Here is a 23,820-nt window from a genome sequence, read left to right as displayed (position 1 = left end):
CATACCACCCAGCATTTCACAGACAAAAAGGAAGATGCTCTTGTGTATTCCTGAACCAAGTAACCCGGCATGCACTGTTCATTACTGAACATTGTTACCCACGTGCTCTGTGTTGTTTTGCGGTATTCTGCGGCAGCCTGCACTATAATCAAATGCCAATTGCTAAATCTTGAAAAAGCAAACTTATGCCTGCCATAAATCTTGGTACAATATATAGGAAATTTTAATAGCTCATAAAATAACTGTACAAATGAAAACGGCACAGAATTCCTCTTATGTAAATAATTATCTGGATGGATTCCCTTTTCAAGTTGTTCTCTTGACTCAAAGAAGAAACTGGGCACGTGACCTGAGGGATGGGCTGGATCCCTTTTCAGGTCAAGGTGCTGTGGTTAACCTTTGAAGTTCTTCAGGACCTGGGGCCCTCAGATTTGTGAGACTCCCTCACCCCATACGTGCCCAAAAGATGGCTCTGCTGTCCAGTCTGGGGATTATCAACAGTTCCTTCACTTGGGCTACTGAATAGAGATGGGCACAAACTGGGAAAAAACCGAACCACGTGGTTCGTGGTTCATCAAATTTCATGAACCACGAACTTTCACAAACCTGCCCCTGGTTTGTGAACCGGTTCATTTGGTTCATGAAAATGTCACATCCAGGTCAGAAAACCATCACTTCCAGGTCAGCAGAAGGTCACTTCCAGGCCAGCAGAAGTTTACTTCCGGGTCAGCAGAAGGTCTGCAGGAAGTCCATCCCCTATTACCTAGAAAACTGATTGATTGGCACCAGGCTGTCTGCAGTGATGAACCAAAAAACAAACCAAACAAACCAGCCTAAAAGTTCGTGGCAGTTTATCAGAAATGGGATCTGACAAACTGGTTTGCGAACCACAAACCAGTCTGGTTCATGCTTAATTTTGGTTCGTATTTCGGTTCGTGCCCATCTCTGCTACTGAGAACTGTTTTTGTTCAGGCCTCCCCTGTATCACAGAAGGGCTTCTCAAAAGAAGTGAGGAAGGCCCCAATCTTGCAGAGAGCTTGGAAGATCTGTAAGGCAGAGCTTTTCTGATGTGCTTTTGTTGGCTTGTGAATGGAGGTCAGCGATGAGGATGGGTTTCCTCTCTTGTTAGGTGAACCGTGTTTTTGTAGGTTGGCCAGCCTCCAGGTGGTGGCTGAAGATCTTCCAGAATTACAAGTGATCTCCAGGCTACAGAGATCAGTTCTCCTGGAGAAAATGGCTGCTTTGGAAGGGGGGGGGACTGTATGGCATTATACTACCCTGAGATCCCTCCCCTCTCCAAATCCCACCATCTCCAGGCTCCACCCCCCTCCAAAACTCCAGGAATTTCCCAACCTGGAGCGGGAAACCCTAGTTTTTTTGTGAAATGAGATTTTCAGTGTTTCAGTGCCAATTGGGAGAAAAATCAGATAGAAGTCTTTTAAATTAATAAATATCTCTCCATTGCAAGTAGTCTCTTTAGTTTCATAAAAGCTGAAATGCTAAAGATATAATAGTTTAGCTCTGGCTACCTGTTGAAATTCTGCTCCTCTTTCTATATTGTAGCATGCCCATATTGTGACAGGGAGGAAATGATCATTTGTTGATTTACAATGAAACATCTTTTTTGGTTTTTAAACTACCTGACTAGCACTTTCACTGTTTAGTACTTCATGCACTTTATGTGTTTGCTGCTCAGCTTAAACAGCAGCTAAGCTTCATCCCGCAGCCTACACAAATCCACATGGAGCATTGAAGGTCACGTTGAACTGGTGAACGATGGAAATTCTTGTACATCCCTCAGCCAAAGGCAAATAATGACACTGTTTTAACTAGATACTACAAGCAGAAAACACAGGTTGTCCCTGATAAATAGGACCAGTTGGAGTGTGTGTACATTGGTGTAACTCTGTCATGAAGCTTCAGGAAATGATTATCTAGCGAACCAAAGCTGCTCAGTGCAGACTAGAAGGCAATAGTACTGGGTGGGGGACAGGAAAGAAGATACCAATATCTGGCCACTAAACCTCACTGTGAACTTGATACCTGGACATATTAGGCTGGCTTTGGGTGTCTAGTTTCAGTCTAGTTGCCCCCAGCCCCTGAGTATTGCAAAGCTGACTCCTGCAAAAGAAGTCTGCGTTTCGAAGAAGTCACCAAGATAGTTTGCTAAAAAGGCAGCTCTCATCATTGACGGTACGACTACGTGCTGGCAGATTTCTCAACACCCACGAGATGCAGTTCTCTTTTGGAGTCGTATCGCTGTGTTACGATGTATTATGGTGAGTGGAATAAAACATGTAGTTCTTCCCAGCGTATTCAAATAAACAACACTACAACAGCCTGTAGCCTGTACGCAGATTGACAAATGCGACTGCTGACTTCTGACAAAAGGGGGAGAGAGAGGGAGAAGGAAGGATAAGTACTTCTCCGGATCCATGTGTTGCACCAGATTGCTGCCTCGTTCTTGCCAAGTTTACAAAATCAAGAAAGAGAAAAATGGTGGGCCTTAAGCAGTTCTTCATTGTTGCTTCACTTGCTAGATTTGTCCATAGGGTTGCCAACCTCCAGGAGGGCCTGGAGTTTTCCTGGAATTACAACAGCTCTTCAGACAAGAAAGATCAGTTCCTGGGGAGAAACTGGCTGTTTTAAAGGGCAGACTGTGTGATATATCATAGATACTAGGTGAAATTCCTCCCCAAACATCTTTCTACACAGGCACTTCCCCCAAATCACCATGGATTTCCCAGATTGGAGTTGGCAACTCTATGCATGATGCACAGAGGTCCAAAAAACACCAAATCACCACCAAACACGTCTGACATTGGAAGCGAGGATCAAAAGACAATATTTCTGCGCTGTTCGAATGTCTGTTGTCATAAGCAGGTTATCAGAAATCACGTAAGCTGCATTCAGACATTGCAACAAGCGGTAATATTCTGCAATGAAGCCGAAAGTCTGTTGCTGTGCTTGCACGCTCTCTGAGAGCCAAGCTAAAAGTGATGAATGACACTTGAATGGCAAGTGAACAGACCTGACAATTGATATCCAATTTGGAGCTAGAGGAGAGAGTGCAGCTTTGTGGAACTGCACAACCACCAGTATATAGCGCTCTTGATAAAGAAGAGACGAAACAGGATTTCAGCTTGCGCCCTGTTGAGCGCACGGTGGCTTTCCGTCCTCCCTGCAGGGTTGGCGTCTGCTTTGTGGAATCTCCTGACTGGGGCTGGTCATTAGAACGTGTTTATCATTTGACCACCGTGATTAAGTTAAAGGAGTGACTCAAGAAACAATTTTGGGACGTCTTTCCCATAGGGTAGTGTGGACTTTCTGTTTGTGCAATCCTTGTGTTCATTTTGTATTAAAAAGCAACAGGCTAGTGGCCTTTGTGATTAATATTGTTCATAAAAGTGGTTAGTAACTTTAACCATAAGTGTGTGCTGTACTTTGTGTTAAGTTGCTTGTCCTGACTGTTGTGGGTCCTCTGTCTTTTCCAGCAACCAACTTGTGCTGACTTTTCATATGGACTTCCATGTTGCCTCTCTTTCCACCTGGCACAAAATTTACCTTTTCCAATCTAGATAGATACTTGAACCAAACTGGGTTTTGACACTTGAGGGCTATCCAGAACTCCTCTATAGTTGTTAGGACATATTGCCATTCCACGGCATTTCTGCATGGCCAAGCCATGATTCCTCCATGGCATTTCTCCATGGCTAAGCCTATATTTCAAGTTCATTACCGCAGCCATAGGTTCTCCATTCCCTGTTTCAGTCAGGTTATATTTTCTGGCGTCTGTACCTCATAACTGACTGTCTTTATTTTGTTTTGGAGTAAATCCTGAGGAAGTCATCATTTAAAAATCCTGTTAGTATGCATACAAATGCTCTAGGATTCACTAGTTTCTTTCTGCCTCCCCCGTAACCACCTGTCCATATAGCAAATGTTGCTGAATGTATTTGAGTTGCAACTTGCAAGTGTTCAAAAATAAGCAAAACGGGGAACCATTGTGAGATGAAGCATTATATTCAACCGGTGGCACTCACTCAGTGGCTCTTCTGAGCTCTGTTCACCAACGTGGTACCAGCCCTATGATTCAGGAAAGTGAGCAAGACTGTTGGTCCTGGGGGTTCATGGTTGGCAAGTAGTTCCCATTCAGCACTGCGACCGGTTCTATCCACCCCGTCTCTTGCAACACCAGAGTTCAAACTGAAGAGTGTTTTTAACATAGGGAAATCATCTTTTAACAACCAGTCTAATAAAGAGAGCTGCAGAACTTGAAAGCTTGCACACTGCCTTGGGTCATAAGTCTGGTTTTCCACCACCACCCCTCACTCCAGACACACGAGAGTTGGCTAAGGTTCAACAAGGGTGGGAAGAGATAAACCTACTTGCTCAGAGGTTGTCTGGTAATTTAAAAGGTTATATTTTTAGATGGATAGAAAGGGTGGTCTGCAGTAGAACAGAAAGATCTGAGTCCAGCAGCACCTTAAAAGATTAACAAGATTTTCAAGGTATAAGCTTTTGAGACTCAAAGTTCGCTTCATCAGATGATGACGGTAACAACAACAACAACAACATTCAATTCATATAACATTTGATTTCCAAGTAGGAAAGGTTACAGTTACACATTTCATATTAATAGTTATATGTTACTGCATGTGTGTTTGGTGGGGTGGCACGGCACACAGCAGTTATGGTTTTTTGGGTTGAAGGCAGTTGCGAATATGGCTCTCCGTAAGCCATGGGGTAAGTACCACTGTATTAAACAGTCTTAAGGGTTTTTTTTTAAAATTAAATTGTCTTCAAAACAGGTCCGTGCATTCATGCCACTTAAGCCTCTTGCAGATATTTGAATTGGTGACATGGTTACTTCAGTTTGAGGAATGAGAACAAAAAAAGTCTGAATCTTTTAACAAATCTGAAATCAGTGGTGCCCCCCACCCCAAATAGTAGAGTTCAAAACATCCCCCGTCCAGTACAGCTCTGTCCAATCAAGTTTCCTCTTGGCTCGTGGTAGTTTCTTGAACTAATTTCCTTCTGCTGGTTAAAAGATCCCCCCCAAATAATATGAGTGCTTTAGGTTCCTTAAAGCAGTAAGAAGTAGCAAGTGTTATCTTGGGTCGTGGTCTAATAATAATACTGCCACCCATAGAGATTTGGTGGGGGGGGTGTTCTTAAATGGAAGCACCTGCATGCATTGAGACCAAAAGCCTATACATCCTGCCTCTCTCTGCACACATGCTGAGAGTAATATCTGGACGCTGAGGCAAAGTTACTCAGTGACTGAGAGGATTCCCTTTAGCCACGGCCAGTTCAGAGATAATGCCCCCCTCTCTGGAAGAAGCTCTCCTTTAACTTTTCCCTGCTAGTCAGACCTGGCTACCCCCACCAGCTGCTCCTCCAACGTTCCAGGTGTGCTTGCAGCATGAATCCCTCCAATTAGCTCAAAACTCTGGCACCTCCTCTTCCTGTCATGAAGCTTTGAGGTCGCAACATCCTGTCATGTGTTTGCAACTCACTGGGTCTCATGATGCTGCCTGAGGATTAACATTGGGGCCTGCATTTGGAAAGACCAAAGACCTCACTGGTTTATATTATGATGATTCAAATAAGTAATGGAAGATAAAATACACAGACACTGGAGCCTCATGACTAGGGGTGTGCAGCCCGAAAATATTCGGGTTTCCGAAGTGGGAAAATTTTTTGGAAATAGCATAATACCGAGCTTCGGTATGCTCTGTAAATATTCGGAGCATACCAAAGTGAGGGGGGCAACTCCCTCACCTGAACCTCCCACCACCCTGGGGCAACCTCTACACCCCTCCCTGCAACCCCTCCACATCCCCGGCAACCCCCCCCCACTTACCTGGTTGGAAGGAGAGCAAGAGGGACATCAGCTGGGCGGTGTGGTTGCCACGGTGGCTGTGGCGGCGGCCTGGAGCCTGGAGCCCTCTGCCACCGCACTGCCTCCTGAGGTGCAAGCTTAATCCTGCAATCCCCGCCATCTCGGTTTGCCCGGCGATGTCGGGGCCAAGGAGCTCCTCATCCCTGACATCGCCAGGCAAACGAATTGCCTGGTGAGAGGGGGGGGGGGTTTGCAGGTTTAAGCCTGCAATCCCTGCCACTTCTGTTCACTCAGCGATGTCGGGGAGGAGGAGCTCTTTGTCCCCGAGTTCGGCAGGTGAACAGAACGCCCGGAGAGAGGGGGGGGGTTGCTGGCTTAAGCGTGCAATCCCTGCCACTTCTATTCACTCAGTGATGTCAGGGAAGAGGAGCTCTTTGTCCCCGAGTTCGGCAGGTGAACAGAACGCCCGGAGGGGTTGCTGGCTTAAGCGTGCAATCCCCACTGCCTCCATTCATCCGGCGATGTTGGGGAGGGGGAGCTCCTCGTCCCCAACATCGCTAGGCGAACGGAGCACCCGGAGAGAGGGGGGTTTGTAGGCTTAAGCCTGCAATCCCTGCCACCTCCATTTTCCCGTTGATATCGGGGCCGAGGAGCTCCTCGGCCCTGACATTGGTGGGCAAACGGAGTACCTGGAGGGGGGATGCAGGCTTATGCCTGCATCCTCGCCACCTCCTTCGTCCGCCAGTGTCAGGGCCGAGGAGTTTCCTGGCCCCAACATCTCCGGCACTCAGCTGCTCATTGGGGGAAGCCCCCGATGAGCAGCTGATTCAGGGGTTTAAATGTTCCTTTCCCTGCTGCTCGCAGTGGCAGGAAAACGGGTATTTAAACCTGAAGCTTCCCTAAGTATTACGAATGCTTGGGAAGCTTTGCTTCAGGGTTTTCAGATCAGGGCCAGCACGCCTAAACTTTCCAGATTGGGTCCGATTTGGGTATTTTACCCGAATCAGATTCCCAAAGCGCACACCCCTACTCATGACTATAGTACAAACATTGGTGTTGTTTATGAGAAAATCACTGATTTTCCATTCTTAACTTTAGATCCTCTTTTGGGAATGTGAGTTCCCCACCTCGTGAGTGATGTTGCCAGTTTCTTATAATGCATTTCTCTGTAACAGTTCTTTGTTCTGTAAAATACTTGTCACATATGATTGCAGCGGTTGCAATTTCGTGTTCTGTCCTGACAAAGAGACAGAGTTTCTAGGTACAAGATAAATCAAGTGGATAATGTGATTAGATAAATAAGCGAACTTGGAGTTCATGATCTGATCTCAAGAGATAGTACATTCCTGAATGCTCGTATCATGGAAATCTAGTTGATCTTTAAGGTACTATTGGACTCAGAACTTGCTCTTCTACTGCAGACCAACATGGTTACTCACGTGAAACTAAAGTCAAGTGGGTTATCTCTGCCCTTATATCAGTTGTTTGTCAAAGTTCCTTTATCTGTAAAAGTATATCATATGCATGGAAACTACGTATGGCACTTACAACTTGTCTGCTACTCATGCCGATAGTAGTTATAGGTCCACAGCTGTGTAACTTTTGTCTCTGTGTAACTCTCTCTCTTCATGAATTTTTGGTTATTCTGAGCATGTTCCTGTTCTCAAATAAAAGGTTTTTTTCCTCCACACTATTTTCAATATATCACTATTTTCTGGTTTCTGTGTTACTGCCACTATGCAAAGAAGGCTGTAGGCACCAGTACAGGCTGAGCTATCACAGGTTGAATGAATACAAGATCCAGTGGACAGAGGAGAGCCCTCAGAAGTGTGTAATAATGTACAAGGGGATTACTCAATCAGTGATCCTTAACAATAACAACATTTGATTTATATACCGCCCTTCAGGGCAATTTAACACCCACTCAGAGCGGTTTAGAAAGTGTGTTATTATTATCCGCACAACAATCACCGTGTAAGGTGGGTGGGGCTGAGAGAGCTCCAAGAAGCTGTGACTGACCCAAGATCACCCAGCTGGCTTCAAATGGAGGAGTAGGGAATCAAACTCAGTTCTCCAGATTAGTCCCAGCACTCTTAACCACTACACCAAACTGGCTTGGAGTGAGAATATGGGGATTCTCAGAACTTAAGGCAGTTTATTTCTATTTGCATACTGATTTTCAACACAAGACTTCTCAATGCACTTTACAGTAAAAAAAGGTAAATTGATTGCATTGTGAAGCAAAAGCTAACAACATATAACAGCAAAAAAGAAAATCTTTTGAGAGTAGAAGTAGGTATTAGCATGTACGAGGGTCAAGCCACTGCCACCGCCCTCCTTCAATGATCTCAGTAATGGTAACTGGATGCTGAACGGAGGGGACCCTCAGCTGGTGCTAGATCTGTGCATGATGGGGGGAATTTTGATCTTGGGAATGTTGAAGGGTGTGAAATAAAGTGTGTTTGTGTATGCACTGGGGAGCACCACAAATGCCCAAACGTGGCCTTTTGATGTAAGACCATTCCATGTCCCCTCTCCACAACACCCTTTTGTGTTCTGTCTCTTCCCAGGCAAAAAACCTTCCACATGACTCTTCCCCCCTCAAGATACCCCCCTCCCATTTCACTATTTTTCTCTCCCCACCCCCACCGTATATGTTACCAACTTTTGTTGTTTCCACATGCCCTCCTGCCTCTGTTCAAACATGGCAGGGCAGAGTTAGTCCTGGCACTCTGCCGGCATTCTGGTGCTTCCCTTGGCTTGGCCATCTTCTGTTCTGGTTGAGCTAGCAGGAGTGCTCCGATGCCACCTGGGCCTTGCAAGGCTGCAGTTGGTGCACATTTTCTTGACCCCTGCGGTGAGTTGTGCCTGCACAGTGTATGGCCTTGTTTCGTTTTTGAAAACTCAAATGCATCTCTTTAACTGTTAGGTTTTTCTGCCCCTAAGGTTGCAGAAGCATCTGCTTTGTACCCAAGGGGTCCTCCTGGTCAACAGGTTTAAGCACTGCAGGCTGGGGCCCCTTGGGAATTAGACAGATGATATGTGCTTGTGCAGAGTGGTCCTAAATAGTTTCGCCCCAGTTAGATAAGTTGTTTGTAGCTAGTCACTACAAAGTGAATTTTCGGGCCCAAATGATTGCAAGGAAATGGCAATAATTTTGCCCATTTTGTTCCTGGGCCTAATTCCCCATGCTGAAAATCATTGTTTTTATGCTTTCTCACACTGCCGTCTGGAAAGTGAAGTTTGATCTCTCCTGAGCCGGTTCCAGCAAGATGAATGCTGACAACTGTGCCGATACCAAAGCAGCACATCTGCTTTAATGAAGCTGGTTTGAAACCCTGTATACCCTACCCATGGTGATTTGGGGGCATATGTAATCCAAGACAAACCAGTGAAATGTGAATGTGACTTAGACAGGACAATTGGCCATCCACCGTGCTGAATGCTGCAATTCTGCAGATACGTAACTATGTGAAATGTTTTGTTTATTTATGTCTTTATATTATTTATACTCTGCCTTTCTCCTCCATGAGGACCCAAAGCAGCTTACATCTCTCCTCCATTTTTCCTCCTGACAACCCTGTGAGGTAGGTTAGGCTAAGCGAGAGTAACTGGGCCAAGGTCACCCAGCGAACTTCCATGGCATAATGACATAATTGTAATTGTAAGATGATTATTCTTTTTAACTTGGGTACGAACCATTTTGAAAACTTCTGAAAACAATAAAGTAGTTTAGAACCGTGGTAAAACAGAACAAATAAAGATTTGCTTTTGCAACATCCTAAATTAAAAGATGAACGGTAGTGAGCACTTCAATATTTCTTCTGGGAATCTCAAGAGACTTTTCCAGATCATTACTTGAGAAATCACTAAAATGTTTACTGACATTTTATAGCAAAAGATACAACAAAGGTAGGCATAAAACCTTTGACAAATTAGCTTAGTTAGTAAAGGCACGTAAGAAAAATAGTTGTTCTAGTGCGATTCTTAAGAAATTAAAGATTTAACACAGAATCTAAGTCTAATGGATGCATCAAACTCAGCAAAGGATTGATTTGGCATAAGATGCTACCATATTGACTCAGAGAAGAATGTGAGAAAACAACAGCTCCAGCAATAAAAAAGGATAATGAAATATTCTTGAAAATATATATTGAAAAAGATTGTGAACAGTTATAAGAGTCAGAAAAACTATTCAGTGAGATCTGAAGAAATAAAAAAATTATCTAAAGGATGTTTTATTCTAAAATGAAAGGTTATTAGAACTCATAGATCTATCTACAACTAGACATGGGCATGAACAGGAAAAAAAACCTGAACATGGTGTTCGTTGTTCATTGCCATCCACGAACAATGAACAATGAACACTGATGAACATGATCCTGTCACAAACATGTTTGTTGTTCGTGGGGGCCAGCAGACTCTCCTCCAGCCATCAAGATCCCTACTGCACCACTCCCAGAAAGTCTACCTGAGCAGGCAGCAGGAAATGTACAAATAATAAATAATAGCTTGGCCCCAGAGCCTGGCAGCAGCCCTAAGAAAATTCAAGCTCCGATGCACTCACCCTGTCTCTCTAACAGCAGGTGTCTCTCCCTGAAAGCCAGAGCTGGGAGCCCCCTCCCCCCTGGTCTTTTCCTTTTGTAACAAATTTGGAGCTCCAGTCCACACTTGGAAGGAAAACCTGCCTATCAAGCTAAATTGGGCTTAGATTGGGGTTTCCAGAGCAACAGCAGGAGTTCAGACAGAGTTCAGACAAACCATGCCTAAGTTGCCAAGAGAATTGATTGCAGGTGCCAGACTGTCTGGCTTGACGAACAGCAACGAACAGCAATGAACGAGGCTTACAATGACCACCTGTTCGTTTCGAATGGGGCCTCACGAACAGCTTGTTCACGAACTGCAGATTGGGCTGTTCGTGGATTTTTTTAGTTCGTATTGCTGTTTGTGCCCATCTCTATCTACAACCATAAGAAATATAAAAGACAACAAAGAGAGGTGCAATTTCTGAAGCATATATATCGTTATATCTTAAGAGTGTTATTAAAGATTATACTCACAGTTTTTGGAGGCAATAATCAGTGTCAAAATGTATAATGCAAGGTATATATACAAATATATTATGTTATAAGTTGTAAGTTGCATATTTTGTACTATTAATATTATAATTAAGAAAAAAATATATATAATAAAAAAGACAACAAAGCACTCAATGAACTAATTGCCTTTCTTTATAAAACTTTTGCCAGCATTTTAGCAAAGCCTTTCACGGAGATTATGAATGGGTTTTTGATAACAAACATCCCCCAAACTGTTGAATACAACTAAACAACAACAAAATAAAAATTAGACATCCTTCACTGGTAACCTCATACAGGCAGATTTCATTGTCAAACTGCAATTTTAAAGACTTTGTCTCTGTACTGGCCCAAAGTGACTGTGACATCCTAAGCAAACTTATATCTTGCTAACCCCATCGACTTCAATGGATTTAGAAGGGTATAACTCTGCTTAGGATAGCACTGTAAATAAGGTTCTACGTAACTATCTACCAATGGATCTAATAGGCAGTGAAAACTAAAAAATAAGAAGACTGGTAAACCCAATCGATTGCACAATGAACAGTAAGTCAATAGACACCGAAAATGCGTTTGATAATGTTATGGTGGTACAAAGTGCCATCAGGTTGCGGCTGACTTATGGTAACCCCATAGGGTTTTCAAGGCAAGAGACAGACAGAGGTGGTTGCCTGCCTCTGCACAGTGACTGTGGACTTCCTTGGCGGTCTCTCACCTGAGTACTAACCAGACCTGAACATGCTTAGCTTCCAAGATCTGATGAGGTCAGGCTAGCTTGGTCCATCCACCATTAATGTTTTGAAAGACTTCAATTAAATTTCATCCAGGGAATCCCAGTGCATCCCTCCCCATCTAAAGATGATGTTACCGTCCATATATAGGTATAGAGAAGGGAAGGATCAGTATTGCAGGGTGTCTTCTGCTCCAATGGACACAAAGATGCATTCCGTTTTGTGGTTTAATTTTCAAGGCATGCCAGTTGCTTCTCAATGGTTTGCTGTGGCAAGGGTAGGTGGAGGTCCTCCTGGCAAAGGTACAGAACACTAGAGTGCAGGAATAGAAAAAGTGAGTTCCAGTTACAAGAGTCAGGTCATGTATGGGATGTTTGGGGCATGGGTAGCTAGCCTGGGGACTACCTCCAGGGGTGCTGGAGCATACTTTTGACCAGTAGGAGGCAGTGCTGAGGGTGTCAGAGGCAAGAGGTCCACAGGTAGGATAAGTAACCTGAAAATGAAAGCCTAGAGGAAGCTGGGGCTTGAGCAAGAGGGGAGGGAATGAAGAAACTTGCACTAGAGCATTGTACGGTGAGTGAAGGATCTCCCACAGTAGTAGGAAGACAATACCTTCTACCCTCTGAAAATGAATGAAACTAGTGTTGCTTCCATATCCCCACCAACACATCTGATTCGCCAGACCAATTGCCCTGGAGCATGAAGCAGGTGCCTCTCCCCAGTTTCCTGCGACCCGCTGCCTTGACTTCCTTCCACCACTGCTGGGTCCTGGCCACTTTGTGACTATACACGGTGTGGGAAGATAATAAGCTGAAGACTGATACCAGGCAGTACGCAGAAATTAAAAATTTCTACATAGAAATTAAAATATGATGAAATATGGAAACCAATTTTAGATGTTTTAAATGCCAAAGTAATTTCCCCAATGCAACAAAATTTAAATGCTTGTTTATTGTAATTCTTGGGTTTTTAACAATTTGCCAAGAGTGGTTTTGATAATGTCTTTTATGGTTTAGTTTTAATCCCTTTCTTGTTTGTATTGTACTGTTTTATTGTTTCTTGTATTAAATTTGGATTAAAAAAAATTAAAATTTTGATATAGATGATCTATGCCAAAATCCATGAAGCTCAGGGTGGCCTTTGGTAACCACGCTCTCTTACGCAGTTCCACGTTGCTGTGAAAATGAAATAAGAATATGCCTCTGTATTCTTATATAATTTCTAGAAAACAAGATAGTGGGATCTTAGTCTGTCTGAACAGATCTTGTGATCTGGAATGGAAGTCCTTTCTTTATCCCTGCTGTGCAGAAGCTACAGAGTGGTAAGAGAAAGGCACTTTGCAGCCGCTCAAAGATCCATAGACTTTTCCCTTTATAAATCCCAGGGATGAGCCAGGACCATGAAAACAGATACCAGAGCAAAACATGCAGGAACAAATTAATTATTGTTTAGGGTCCATTCATACAACATATTTGTTTTTCTGACCACACAGGCAAATACCTATGATTATAGAGGACTTGGATCTTCCTTTATTAATGTTTGTTTCTGACACTTTTGTAAAGTGTGACCTTGTACTAAGATGTCTGTTGTCTTTCCCTTAACATACGAGCAATTAAACTTCTTGATGGGTATGGAGTGTGTCGTGTCCTGTATTTCTTATTTCATCTGTACTGGCAGACTCCATTTCTAATTTTTTTAAAAAAACGAACATTGCTCTGTCTCTACCCTTAAAAGTAAGGAGGTCAGATGTCATCTAGGAAGGGACAGTGAAGAAAAGTTTATTACAAGTAGGACGGTGGTGTGCTGTGTTATCTCCAAAGCAGCAGGTCTGGAATGCACTGAAACGAGAATCCTTGACTTGCTTTTACTAGTGATGGAAAAAAAGGTCATTATATTTGTGAGAAACAAAAAACAAAATGTTACCTTTTATTGGACTAAATACTTGGTAATATTGAAACCAAGCTTTCAAAATATGTTATTTTTTCTCAGGTATTGAGATCCACTAAATATACTGTTTCATAACGTCATTTTATTGCTTGTTTTTTAAATTTCTGGCTCACTTTCCTTCCACTTACAGAATGGAAACCTTTGTACAAAATATTAAAAAAATAAGAGATATCATTGAAAGCCCAGAATAATATATAAAGAACTCCAGGCAAACAGAAAAGCAGCACAGCCAGTTCTCCCCCTTCTCCTGGCTTGTTGTGCTGGTTTTCTATTTTTTTCTGTTTGACGAAGGGGAGCCCTGACTCTCCAAAACTCATACCCTGAAAATCTTGTTGGTCTCTCAGGTGCCACTGGACTCAAATCCTGCTATTTACAGGGAGCTTTGAACAGAGGAGGGCATTCCACAGTCCTGTCTGTTCTAACCCATCACTCTCATGGATGTGTAGCGTGCCAATCCAAGTTACTTCAAAAAAGTACTATATAAACATTAAGTAAATAAACATTGTAGTTGTTTATTTATGGTCTGCCCTTCTCACCGAGATCCAAGGCAGATTACATACTGTAAGTTAATATCTGTTCTGAATTAAAGCAACCTTGAACTACCCAGTAGAAGCATATCTACACCAGCAGGCAGTCTCCAATCGGCTAGCCTACAGTCCCTGTCCTTTACCAAGATATCGCTTTGAGCTATTTTTTATTCACCCAAGTACCTGGATGGGCAGCAGCCATCCCATTTTTGTCCTTCAGCCTGTATAAATCCCTTGTTCTCTGAAGGCTTTTATGCATCCTGTGTTTCCCTTTTGGTTGACTGGAGTACAGCGCAAAGCAACTGTAGGTTTTAAAGTCAAGAAGGCTCTCTGTACATGCTCAGATGCACTCTTTTAAAATAAAAATGCTGGCGCACACCTTTTCAGAAACTTACAGTGCAATCCTAGGGTGATGACCAACTAGATTTCCAGCATATGAGCGTTTGCGAGTCAAAACTCCCTTTGTCAATTACAAGGAGTGGGAAAAGGAAGGAATCTTTGTATCTCCCTTTTCCCACTCCTATTTAATGAAGGGGACGTTGACTCTGGAGAGTTCATACCTTGGAAATCTAGTCGGCCTTTAAGGTGCGACTAGTCCTGGATCTTGCTCTTCTACTACAGACCAATACGGCTCCCCACCTGGAATTGCCTTAGGGCAACTTACTCCAGTTTAGGTCCATTGAAGGCAGTGGGCTGACAACTGGAGTCACTCTGGATAGGACTGCACTGCTGCCGCTGCAGCCCGGCAGGCTCCCCTCCCTCTCTCATCCTCAGCACCTTCTCTCCTCTCTCCCCCTTTGCATCTCCAACCCGCAATTCCTGCCGTTTAGCGCTTCTCCCGGCCCTGAGCCGTTGCTTTGACGAAGCCGGGCGAGGAAGGCTTTGTTTGGGCTTCAGAAGAGAAGGGGGGGGGAGAAGGGGCGCGCCGACGTCACGGCCACCGACGTCACCTTCCCGGAGCCCACGCACCCACTGACGTCACGGCCCCTCCCCCGCCCCCCCTCCGCGAGGTTTGTAGCCCCCCCGCAGGGGATTCTCCTGCCCGGCCTGACGTCACGGCCCCGCCCCTCCCGCTCCCTGTCCCCTCCCGCCATGTTGGGGGAAGGAGGGGAGGCCGGCGGAACGCGGAGCCGCCCCCGCCTGCCGGCTAGCAGCCGCCGCCGCCGCCGCCGCTCCTCCATGGGCCGGGCGGGCAGGGAGCGGGCGGGCTGCGAGTCGTGAGCCGAGGCTGCCGCGCCGACGAGCGACCCGAGCGCCGGGCCGGCCTGCCTGCCTGCCTGCCTGGGCGCCTCCGTCTGCCGCCGTCTCCCCGTCCCCTCGGCCAGAGGGGAGGGGAAGAGCATGAGAGGCTGCCCCGTCCCTGTCCGCCGCGGCGCCGCCTGGGCCAGGGCGAGGAGGAGGAGAGGACGAGCAGGCGGCGGAGGAGGAGGAGGAGGAGGAAGAGGCGGCGGCGGAGGGGCAGCAGCGGCGGAGGCAGCGCGGGGACCGCCGCCGCCACCACGACGACGACAGCGGCGGCCGCGACATGGTGCCCTTCGCGCCGCCGGAGGGCGCGGAGGAGCCTCAGCCTGAGCCCGAAGCGGAGCCTTCCTGCCCTCCTCCGCCCCCCGCCGACGGCCTCATGGAGGTCTCGGGCAGCGGCGGAGGAAGAGGCGGCCCCGGCGGAGAGGTGAGGCGGGCGGGGCGAGCAGGCGCCGAGCCTGAGGGGGGCAGGGCGGGGGGGCGCGGGGGGGCTTCAGGGGGGGTCGTGACACCAACCGGCCCTCTCCCCCCCTCCTCCGGCTCTGCTCCGCCCTTCTGCCGGCACGCCCCCTCCTCCCGTCAGCCCCCCCCCCTCAGGTAATGTCAGCCCTTCCCCTTCCGTGCCCTGAGAACTTCGCCTGCCTTCTCCCTGGGTTGCCAGCCTCCAGGTAGTGGCTGGAGATCTCCCGGAATTACAACTGGTCTCCAGGCCACAGAGATCAATTCACCTGGAGAAAATGGCTACTTGGGGGGGGGGGTGGACTCTATGGAATTATGCCATGCCAAGGTCCTTTCCCTCCCTAAAACCCACTTTTCCCAGGTTTCATCCCATAGATCTCCAGGAATTTTCCAACTTAGAGCTGGCAACCCTCCTTCTCCCCCCCCCCTCCTTCCAGTCGCTCCCCCTTGAGTCCTCCACCTGCCTGAACTCGGATACCCGCTTGCTTCTGGAGCCCCTTGGTTCCCATAAAACCGCCCTTTCAAAAGGCCCTTTCTCGGATGTTCCTGCTTCTGTGGTCTCACCAAACGGGTACAATGCCTCTGTTGCTCCTTGAGAGCTTAGATTCTTTTTCTCCGGCAAGAGACAAGGTTCGGGTTGGCCTTTCAGGTGCTATCGCTTTTCTACCTGCTAGATTTCTAGGGTATTGGGTTTCAAGAGTCAAACTCCCTTCTTCGGCCTGAGTCTCGAAAGCTCATCCCCTGGAAATCGAGTTGGTCCTTAAGGTGCTACTGGGCCCTGATCTTGGTCTTTTACTGCAAACCTACATGGCTACCCACCTGAAACTTTTCCAGGTAGTTACTGTCGATACCGCTGCAGTCTTGTTACCTTACCTTAACATGAAAATACCTGGCCTCAATAAGCCTAGTCCCGAACTCTCACCTTCAGATGTTTCTAATTCATACATGGTGATAGCTTCTCCCGTGTCCTGAATTAACAGCTGTATCTTGCTTTGCTGAGCCAGGCTCAGGCCACTTCATTGCCGTCTGTGTTTGGCAGGTTGTGACATGGAAGATAATATACCAAGGGTTCATTCATTCATCTTTTCTCCCAAGAGCTCTCCCCCCCCCCGCCCCATTGATCGCCAGCTTAGTAACACTGGTTATTTGTATTACTGCTTAAGTGCCTAGAGGAGGGAATGTGGTATGGTATACCTGGATCTTGCCAGATCTGTGAAGCTAAGCAGGGGATGGGCAGCCATCAAGGGAGGTCACTATAAGTGGATTGTGACTTGACGGCACATGCACACACACCAGTGCCTAGGGCCCTCTTTCATTAGACTGTAGCCTCCAGTTTTTGGAACTGAAAGCTTCTCCAAAGAGTTGCCACCCTCTTATCTCTGTTGCTAGCCCATAATAATCAGCATGTTTGCACCTGGCCACTTAAACTGCTGTAGGCTGCAACAGCAGCAAAGTACTTCTCTTGTGTATTGTTCACGCTGCCAGATACAGTGGGGGTAAGTTACTCCTCTTTACTTGGGTGTTTTTGTATTCATTAGACGGTTGTGGTTGGAGGATATTGGTACATCTGATATCCCCAAAATCTAAAAGTTTTGTTTTTCCTTCCCAACCATTCTACCTTTATTTGAACTTCAGACCTCATGAGCATAGCTGCTCTATGCTCTACTGTGGCCTTTTGTCCTTGAGTTGTGTCTTTTAATTTTAGCTTTAAGGACTTGCAAATTCCAGCCGCGTTTTATGTATCAGTCCTGTGATGCTAGCATTCAGTTTTAAAAATACAAGGTGTAGTGGAACATGTCAACTGTTTGAGTAGGGAGTAAAAATACAGAATGCCAGGCAAACCCTATAAGGGGCTAGTGATGACCCTTTCTGGAGTCCTCTGTTTTCCAGAAATGTCAAGCTGTTTTTAGCTTGCCAGTTCCGATTTACTAATACCAGGCATCTTGGGATAAGATTTAGAAGCCCTGTGCTTTCTTTAAAAACACTGCTTAAAAGCCCCATGTTTTATGTTTCCATCATAATTCAGTTGTTCTATATCTTTGTAAGTACTTTGAGCCTCATTTGTCCTTGGAGGATCTGAGAACTTCTGTAGTTACTGTTTCCAGGCCAAGGAGAAGCCGGCAAACCTCTTGCCCTCTCAAGGGTTCATTTATTATGGAAAACAACTTGTGCATAGTTACGATTTAGCAAGGTGTTGTTCAGATGAATGGTGCCCAATGAAGTGTCTGTACATGTCTTTGCGTAAGAGTGACATAAGTTGATATGCCCAACTTCTCTATGTTGGTTGGCATTGCCAGAATGTTAGAAAATTCTGCTTGATATTGGAGTCTTGTATATCTGCTTGTAACTTACGGCTTTTTGGAATGTCTTTTGTTCTGTTTAGGTGGCTTAATTCTAGCAGTCTGACTGCTCACTCTTTTCCCTGTCCCAGACACCACCAGAGGCTTCATTAAGCAAACATACTATACGCATCAATTAGTGACAATTGTAGCAAGGTCAGATGGAATTTTTGAAAAAAAGATACTCAGCAGTTTTGCGACAAAAATAAGCAACAACCTCAGTGAAATTTCTTTAACTGTTGCTCATTCTCTTGGCACTTCCCTGATCTAGAAATGGCTGCTGCTGGAAACTGAGAACGTAGTACAAGTTTTAAAAATTCACACTGTGCAAATAATATTCTAGCACTGTGTGCTACGTGATATTCAAATATTTATGCTATAATAATATAAATGAGGTCAGACCCTGCAGTAGACCGTAGGCTTCCAGAATTGCTAGACAAGAACTGAATTCAAGTATTGCGTATATGGTTTAAACTCCTAATTTACATACTATGTTAATGAAAGATTTTATCTAAATACTGTTTGGAAAACTAGTCAGACTTGCATTTGGTTGTACTACAAGTTTTGTTAGCTACTAGCACACTCCTATAGAGGGGACATTCTTATACTCAGAAGGAATTTTATGCTTATATTGTAAACTCTGTTGGATAGGAAATCATGAACACAACTTGATCATATGTATGTTTACTTGGAAGTGGTTCCCACAGAGTTCACTGGAACTCGGTTCCCAAGTGAATGTACATAGGATTGATCTCAGTGGGGTTTAAACAGCCTTGGCGTGCAGGATTGTAGCCTGACTACTCTGTTCATATGTCCATAGAGTGCTGTTCTTAAGCACTGTAATTACTAGACATTTCTCCATTATAGCTGTATGCACTTTGAAATATTTCAGTGATTGAATACTTAATCATGGTCTCTATGCCCCAGTAATTTAGAAAAAATACTATAATAAAATAACGTCATTGGTTATCTAAATAAAAACATTCAGTTACCTCTAGAGTGCTGAAAATTGGTGTTTATATTTAAGACTTGTTAAAATATAATCCACTCGCAAAAAAAATCTTAATTTTAGCTTTCTTCTAAAGACCATCTGTGAAAAATGGCAGGTTCATTTTTGTTAAAATATTACAGGGTTACTTAAGCTAATAGACATGCAACAATTCCGGCAATAGTTACTCCTTTGGGAGCTGCAATCCTAGGCACACTTACTTAGGAGTAAGAGCCATTGAATTTAGTAGGACGCAGAGAATTGTGCTGCCAAGTTGGGCTTTTTGATTTGTCTCTTTGTTTTGAAGCAAGGAGGGAAGTCCTGGGTGTAAAAAACAAAAAACACCCTCTGAGCAAAGCGCTGTGCTGCCATCTCCTTCCATCCTAGTGTTACAGTCATCCTGTGCTACCTGAAAGACCAAAGAGTGGACGTCTAGCTGATTAGGAGGCTTCGCAATGGGAAATCAGAGCCAAGCTTTACAGCCTCCTTTCATGACCATTCTGTGCCTTCCTTATTAGCTATGCCTCCTGGATGGAATCAGTTTCTTGTTTAGAGAACTATTGGTTGTAAACTATTGGCATACCCAGAAGTCTTTTAGCATGTTAACCCTATAGAGTGCCTCTTGTTTCCTGTTTCAACTTATTTTATTTTTCTTTGTTTATACTTGTGCTTTCTCCCCACTGGGCACCCAAAGCAGCTTGCATCATTCTCTACTCCATTTTATCCTCCCTGCAAGGTAGGTTGGGCTGGGGGAGAGTGACTAGTGCAAGCTCACCCTAGGGCCTTCTGTGGTAGTACACGGAATTGTGCCTGGGTAGCCCCCATCCTAGTCCATCACTCTAGCCACTACACTATGCTGACTCTCAAACTTAATACTCCCCCTTTATACATTTGCTGTTAGAAAGACATTAACTGCTAATGGCATCCGTTTTAAACCTAAGTGCAAGCATAGTGGTTCTATTCAGTCATTTACACTAAAGCATGAGATATATGAAGCTTCTGTACGTTAAGTTCTGGGATTTCACGTAAATGTTAAAGTATGTATCAAACTTCCAGAGGTCACTGCTTCAGGGTTAAGAATTTAAGTGTAAATCCAGTTGTATTTTATACACATTTAGCTGTTAACATCATATACTGAACTATTGTGCAAGTTCTGCCTACTTTTAAAAGGAATGCAAATGTTTTTAAATTAATTGATTTCATAGACAGGGACTCTAAGCTTCAGTCTGACTCCTGTATATATGTTTGGCATATGATATGGTAATAGTTATTTGCTTGTGTAAATAACCTGATAAATCATAAAACCATGCCCCAATAGATTTTTTGGATTTACACTGTTTAAGATTCACCGGTAAAGTTTTCAGGGTCAGCAAATGAATTTCGCAACAAATTGCAAGTTTAGTATGTAGATGCTGTTCTATGAACTGTTCACCGTTGAGTCATCTGAATCAGTGTTGAGTAAAGGTAGCCTTTTAAAAGCATAATAGTTGTAATTTAATGTCAATTTGTGCAGCTGTTTTAGATCTAGCATGAGTTCTTTAGATTGTTAGGCTCCAACTATCATCCATTTAAATTGCTCTTTTTCTTTCTTTTTGAAAAATATTTGTAAATGGGAAATTTCTTGTTCATTGTTTGAAGTTCACAAGGAAATCAAATGCCAGAATAACATTGTGGCCTGAAATGAAATTATTCAGCCATAACAAAAGGGATGTTTACTTAGAACAATGCTGTTGGATTTGGAGACAGCAAATATTGTCATGCATATGAATTGAACCTTGCTGCTTCTGTAGCTTTGCCAGCTCAATGCCTCCTTTGTATGTGTTCTCATTGTTGAAGTGATGAGGGAGAAGAGTGCGTCCTTAGACTATCAACTTGGTTTCTACATTGGTAGGTAGTTGGAATCGATAATTTAAATTGCTTTAGTAGTTATTTTTCATTGGATTTATTTTTTGAAATCTCTTTTTATTCATCTAGGTTGTCATTTCCCTAAATATAGAATGCAGTTTTGGCTTATGACCCAATTGAAGGTGTTGTACTTAGAAAAGTGTATTATGTGTATGTGTGTGCGTCCATGTGAGTTGCAAGAAATCAAACCCATCATACTCGGTACTATCTAGGACTATTACTAATAGCAATTATCATTTGTGTGAAGATTTATTTATGTTTTTAAGTTCATCTGACCTCTTTGTAGCCCTAATACTTGGTGGCTACATTCAAAATTTATAAATAAATGAGGAAACGGTCTTAAAATCAAAAGTAACTCCAAACTGTGGTTTGGCACCATATAACTTCAAACTGTGGTTTGGCATGGGGGAATCTTTGGGCTCTTAATTTATCATGTATATACCCACCTTTCTCTCATGCCTAGGACCTGGGTAACAACAATGTAAAAACAATATAAACAATTTAATGTAAAAAACCATTGAAAACTAAAACAACATACACCAACCAACAGGCTATTCCCCCCTTTGTCCAGGCTCAGGCTGCCACCAAAGCTATCTGGAACAGCTCTGATTGACAGTCTCCCTGGAAAGCCAGGCAGTAGGATCTACCCTAACCTCTTCTGGGAGTGTTTCAAAGGCATGAGGCAGCCACTGAAAAACTTGAGCATGGATTGTGGCAGAATGCACATTGGAAAATGTGGGTGTATTTGGGGGGTGCTGCTGATAATAGGCCTTGCTGGGAAGATTAGAGTTGCCACATGGGCACCGTGCAAGGAGAGGTGGCCATTCAAGTATGTAAGCCCCAAGGCATGAATGACACTCCAGTGCTGTCATCTAATTAATTAATTCCTAGTTTGCTGTTGCAAGCCAACCTTGTATCCTATGGCTTGTGCTTGCTCTGCAAACCAGGTTTCCAGCTGGTAGGCCTACCATAAACCATAGTTTTCCAGGTTGGATAGAATGACAAACTATGGATGGCTCCAAATCTAGAGGTAACCAGTGAGATTGTAACATACAAGAGTGTAGCTGAGAAGGAGGGGGAGAAGAGAGCAGGAGAGCCAGAGGGTTCCACCTGGTTGTAAAGTACGTGACGTTATGTCTGAACTAAGTGAAAATCCTGTTCACTTCTTGTTGTCAACACTGGTTGGGTACGAAGTGAGTCACTATTCTGTAGTGGTTAGATTGGTGTACTTTGTGAAGACCCAGGTTCAATTACTGCTCAGCCATAAAACTAATTTTGTTACCTTGGGCCATTGGGTTGTGTCAGCCTAATATAACTCACAGGTCTGTGGTAGTGAGAAAGGTGGGGAGAGGCACATAGATTGACCTGAGCTCTGCATTAAAAATGTAGGGTAGAAATTTAATACGTCATGTTTCCATTATGATTGGTAGGTACACTTCTTGATCATCAAGGTTTGATGACCAGCAGTCAAATCAGTGAACTATAAGCTACATTTGAGGTGATTTATTCACACACACAAGCTATTAGTTGTAGTTGCAGTGAGCAATAAGGGGGTATGCAGTGTGTGAATTCTCACTCAAACCTTCATTTCCTTGGGAAGCCAACCTCCTCTCAGAGCCAAGCCACAAGTGACGCCTGACACAGGTTGGACACTTGTCAGCTTCCCTCGAGTTTTGATGGGAAATGTAGGCATCCTGGTCTTGCAGCTGTAATGGAGAGCCAAGCTGTAAAACCAGGACGCCTACATTTCCCATCGAAACTTGAGGGAAGCTGACAAGTGTCCAACCTGTGTCAGGCGTCACTTGTGGCTTGGCCCTCAGTAAAGTGGGTGGCCTTGTGCCAGTAACAGATGCAGTAAACCAGGCCTCCCACATACACGGAAGGGGTGTCAATGGTGCTTGTGGAATTCCCCAGGTATGCAGAAAAGCTTGTCTTTGTAATTGAAGGAAGGGTTATCTCCCAACACTCAGCCTGTTAAGAATATATCCTGCAATCACAGAAAATTGAGAGCATTTGAGGGTGTGGGGGAGGAATTGGCTTGTTCAAGCCCCAGGAACCCATAATCATCCTGTTGGGGGAGATTCATAGTGGTGGAGCACATTATTCCCCCATCCTGCCATTAGATTTATTATACAACTTACCTAATATAATTGAGCAGATTTCGAGTGTAGGGCACCTTAAAGACCAACAAGGTTTTCAGAGTGTAAACTTTTGAGAGTCAGAGCTCCCTTCTTCAGGCACGAAGGGACCTCTGACTCTCGAAAGCTTCTACCGTGAAAATCTTGTTTGTCTCTAAGGTGCCACTGGACTCAAATCCTACTGTTCTACTGCAGACCAACGGAGGCTACCCATCTAAAACTAATATAGTTGGAAAACTTTTCAAAGAATCTTCAAATTGGATTTGTCACCTCTTTAACAGAAGAGGAGAAAGAGTGTTATTAACCTTGCATATTGTTAAAGAAGTGTCTGCAAAATTTAAATGATGTAACATTGAAGTTGAAGTGAGAGATGGGAGGAAGCCTTGATTAGCAAGGAAGGAGATTCATAGCCTTAATTACAGGAATGTACCAATGTCCTTCCTGTAATTACAGGAATGTACCAATGCTCAACTGCTTGGTTGAGCAGTTTGCTTCTTGTAACTTGTTTGGGGACACCTGAAACTCTCTGTCAATTAATAAATAGCCTGCTATGTGCCACCATTGTATTTCAGATGCATCTGTTGGCATCCTTGAAAGCCTTGTGCTTCATATGGCTGTAAA

At 44.3% G+C, this 23,820-nt stretch overlaps 1 protein-coding gene across 1 annotated transcript in view; it reads left to right on the top strand.

Moving 5' to 3' along the window:
* The first annotated feature begins 15,231 nt into the window (after window positions 1-15,231).
* The window catches only part of RPS6KA6 (ribosomal protein S6 kinase A6), a 75,063-nt gene continuing 66,474 nt past the window's right edge, over window positions 15,232-23,820 (top strand). Inside the window, exon 1 of the mRNA XM_054995915.1 lies at window positions 15,232-15,797. Coding sequence (XP_054851890.1) covers window positions 15,654-15,797 — 144 coding nt within the window. The 5' untranslated portion in view covers window positions 15,232-15,653. The remainder of the gene's footprint in view (window positions 15,798-23,820) is intronic.

The sequence above is a fragment of the Eublepharis macularius genome, chromosome 13 (assembly GCF_028583425.1).
Source record: "Eublepharis macularius isolate TG4126 chromosome 13, MPM_Emac_v1.0, whole genome shotgun sequence".
Taxonomy (NCBI): Eukaryota; Metazoa; Chordata; class Lepidosauria; order Squamata; family Eublepharidae; genus Eublepharis; species Eublepharis macularius.
This window is presented reverse-complemented; position numbering and strand designations above follow the sequence as displayed.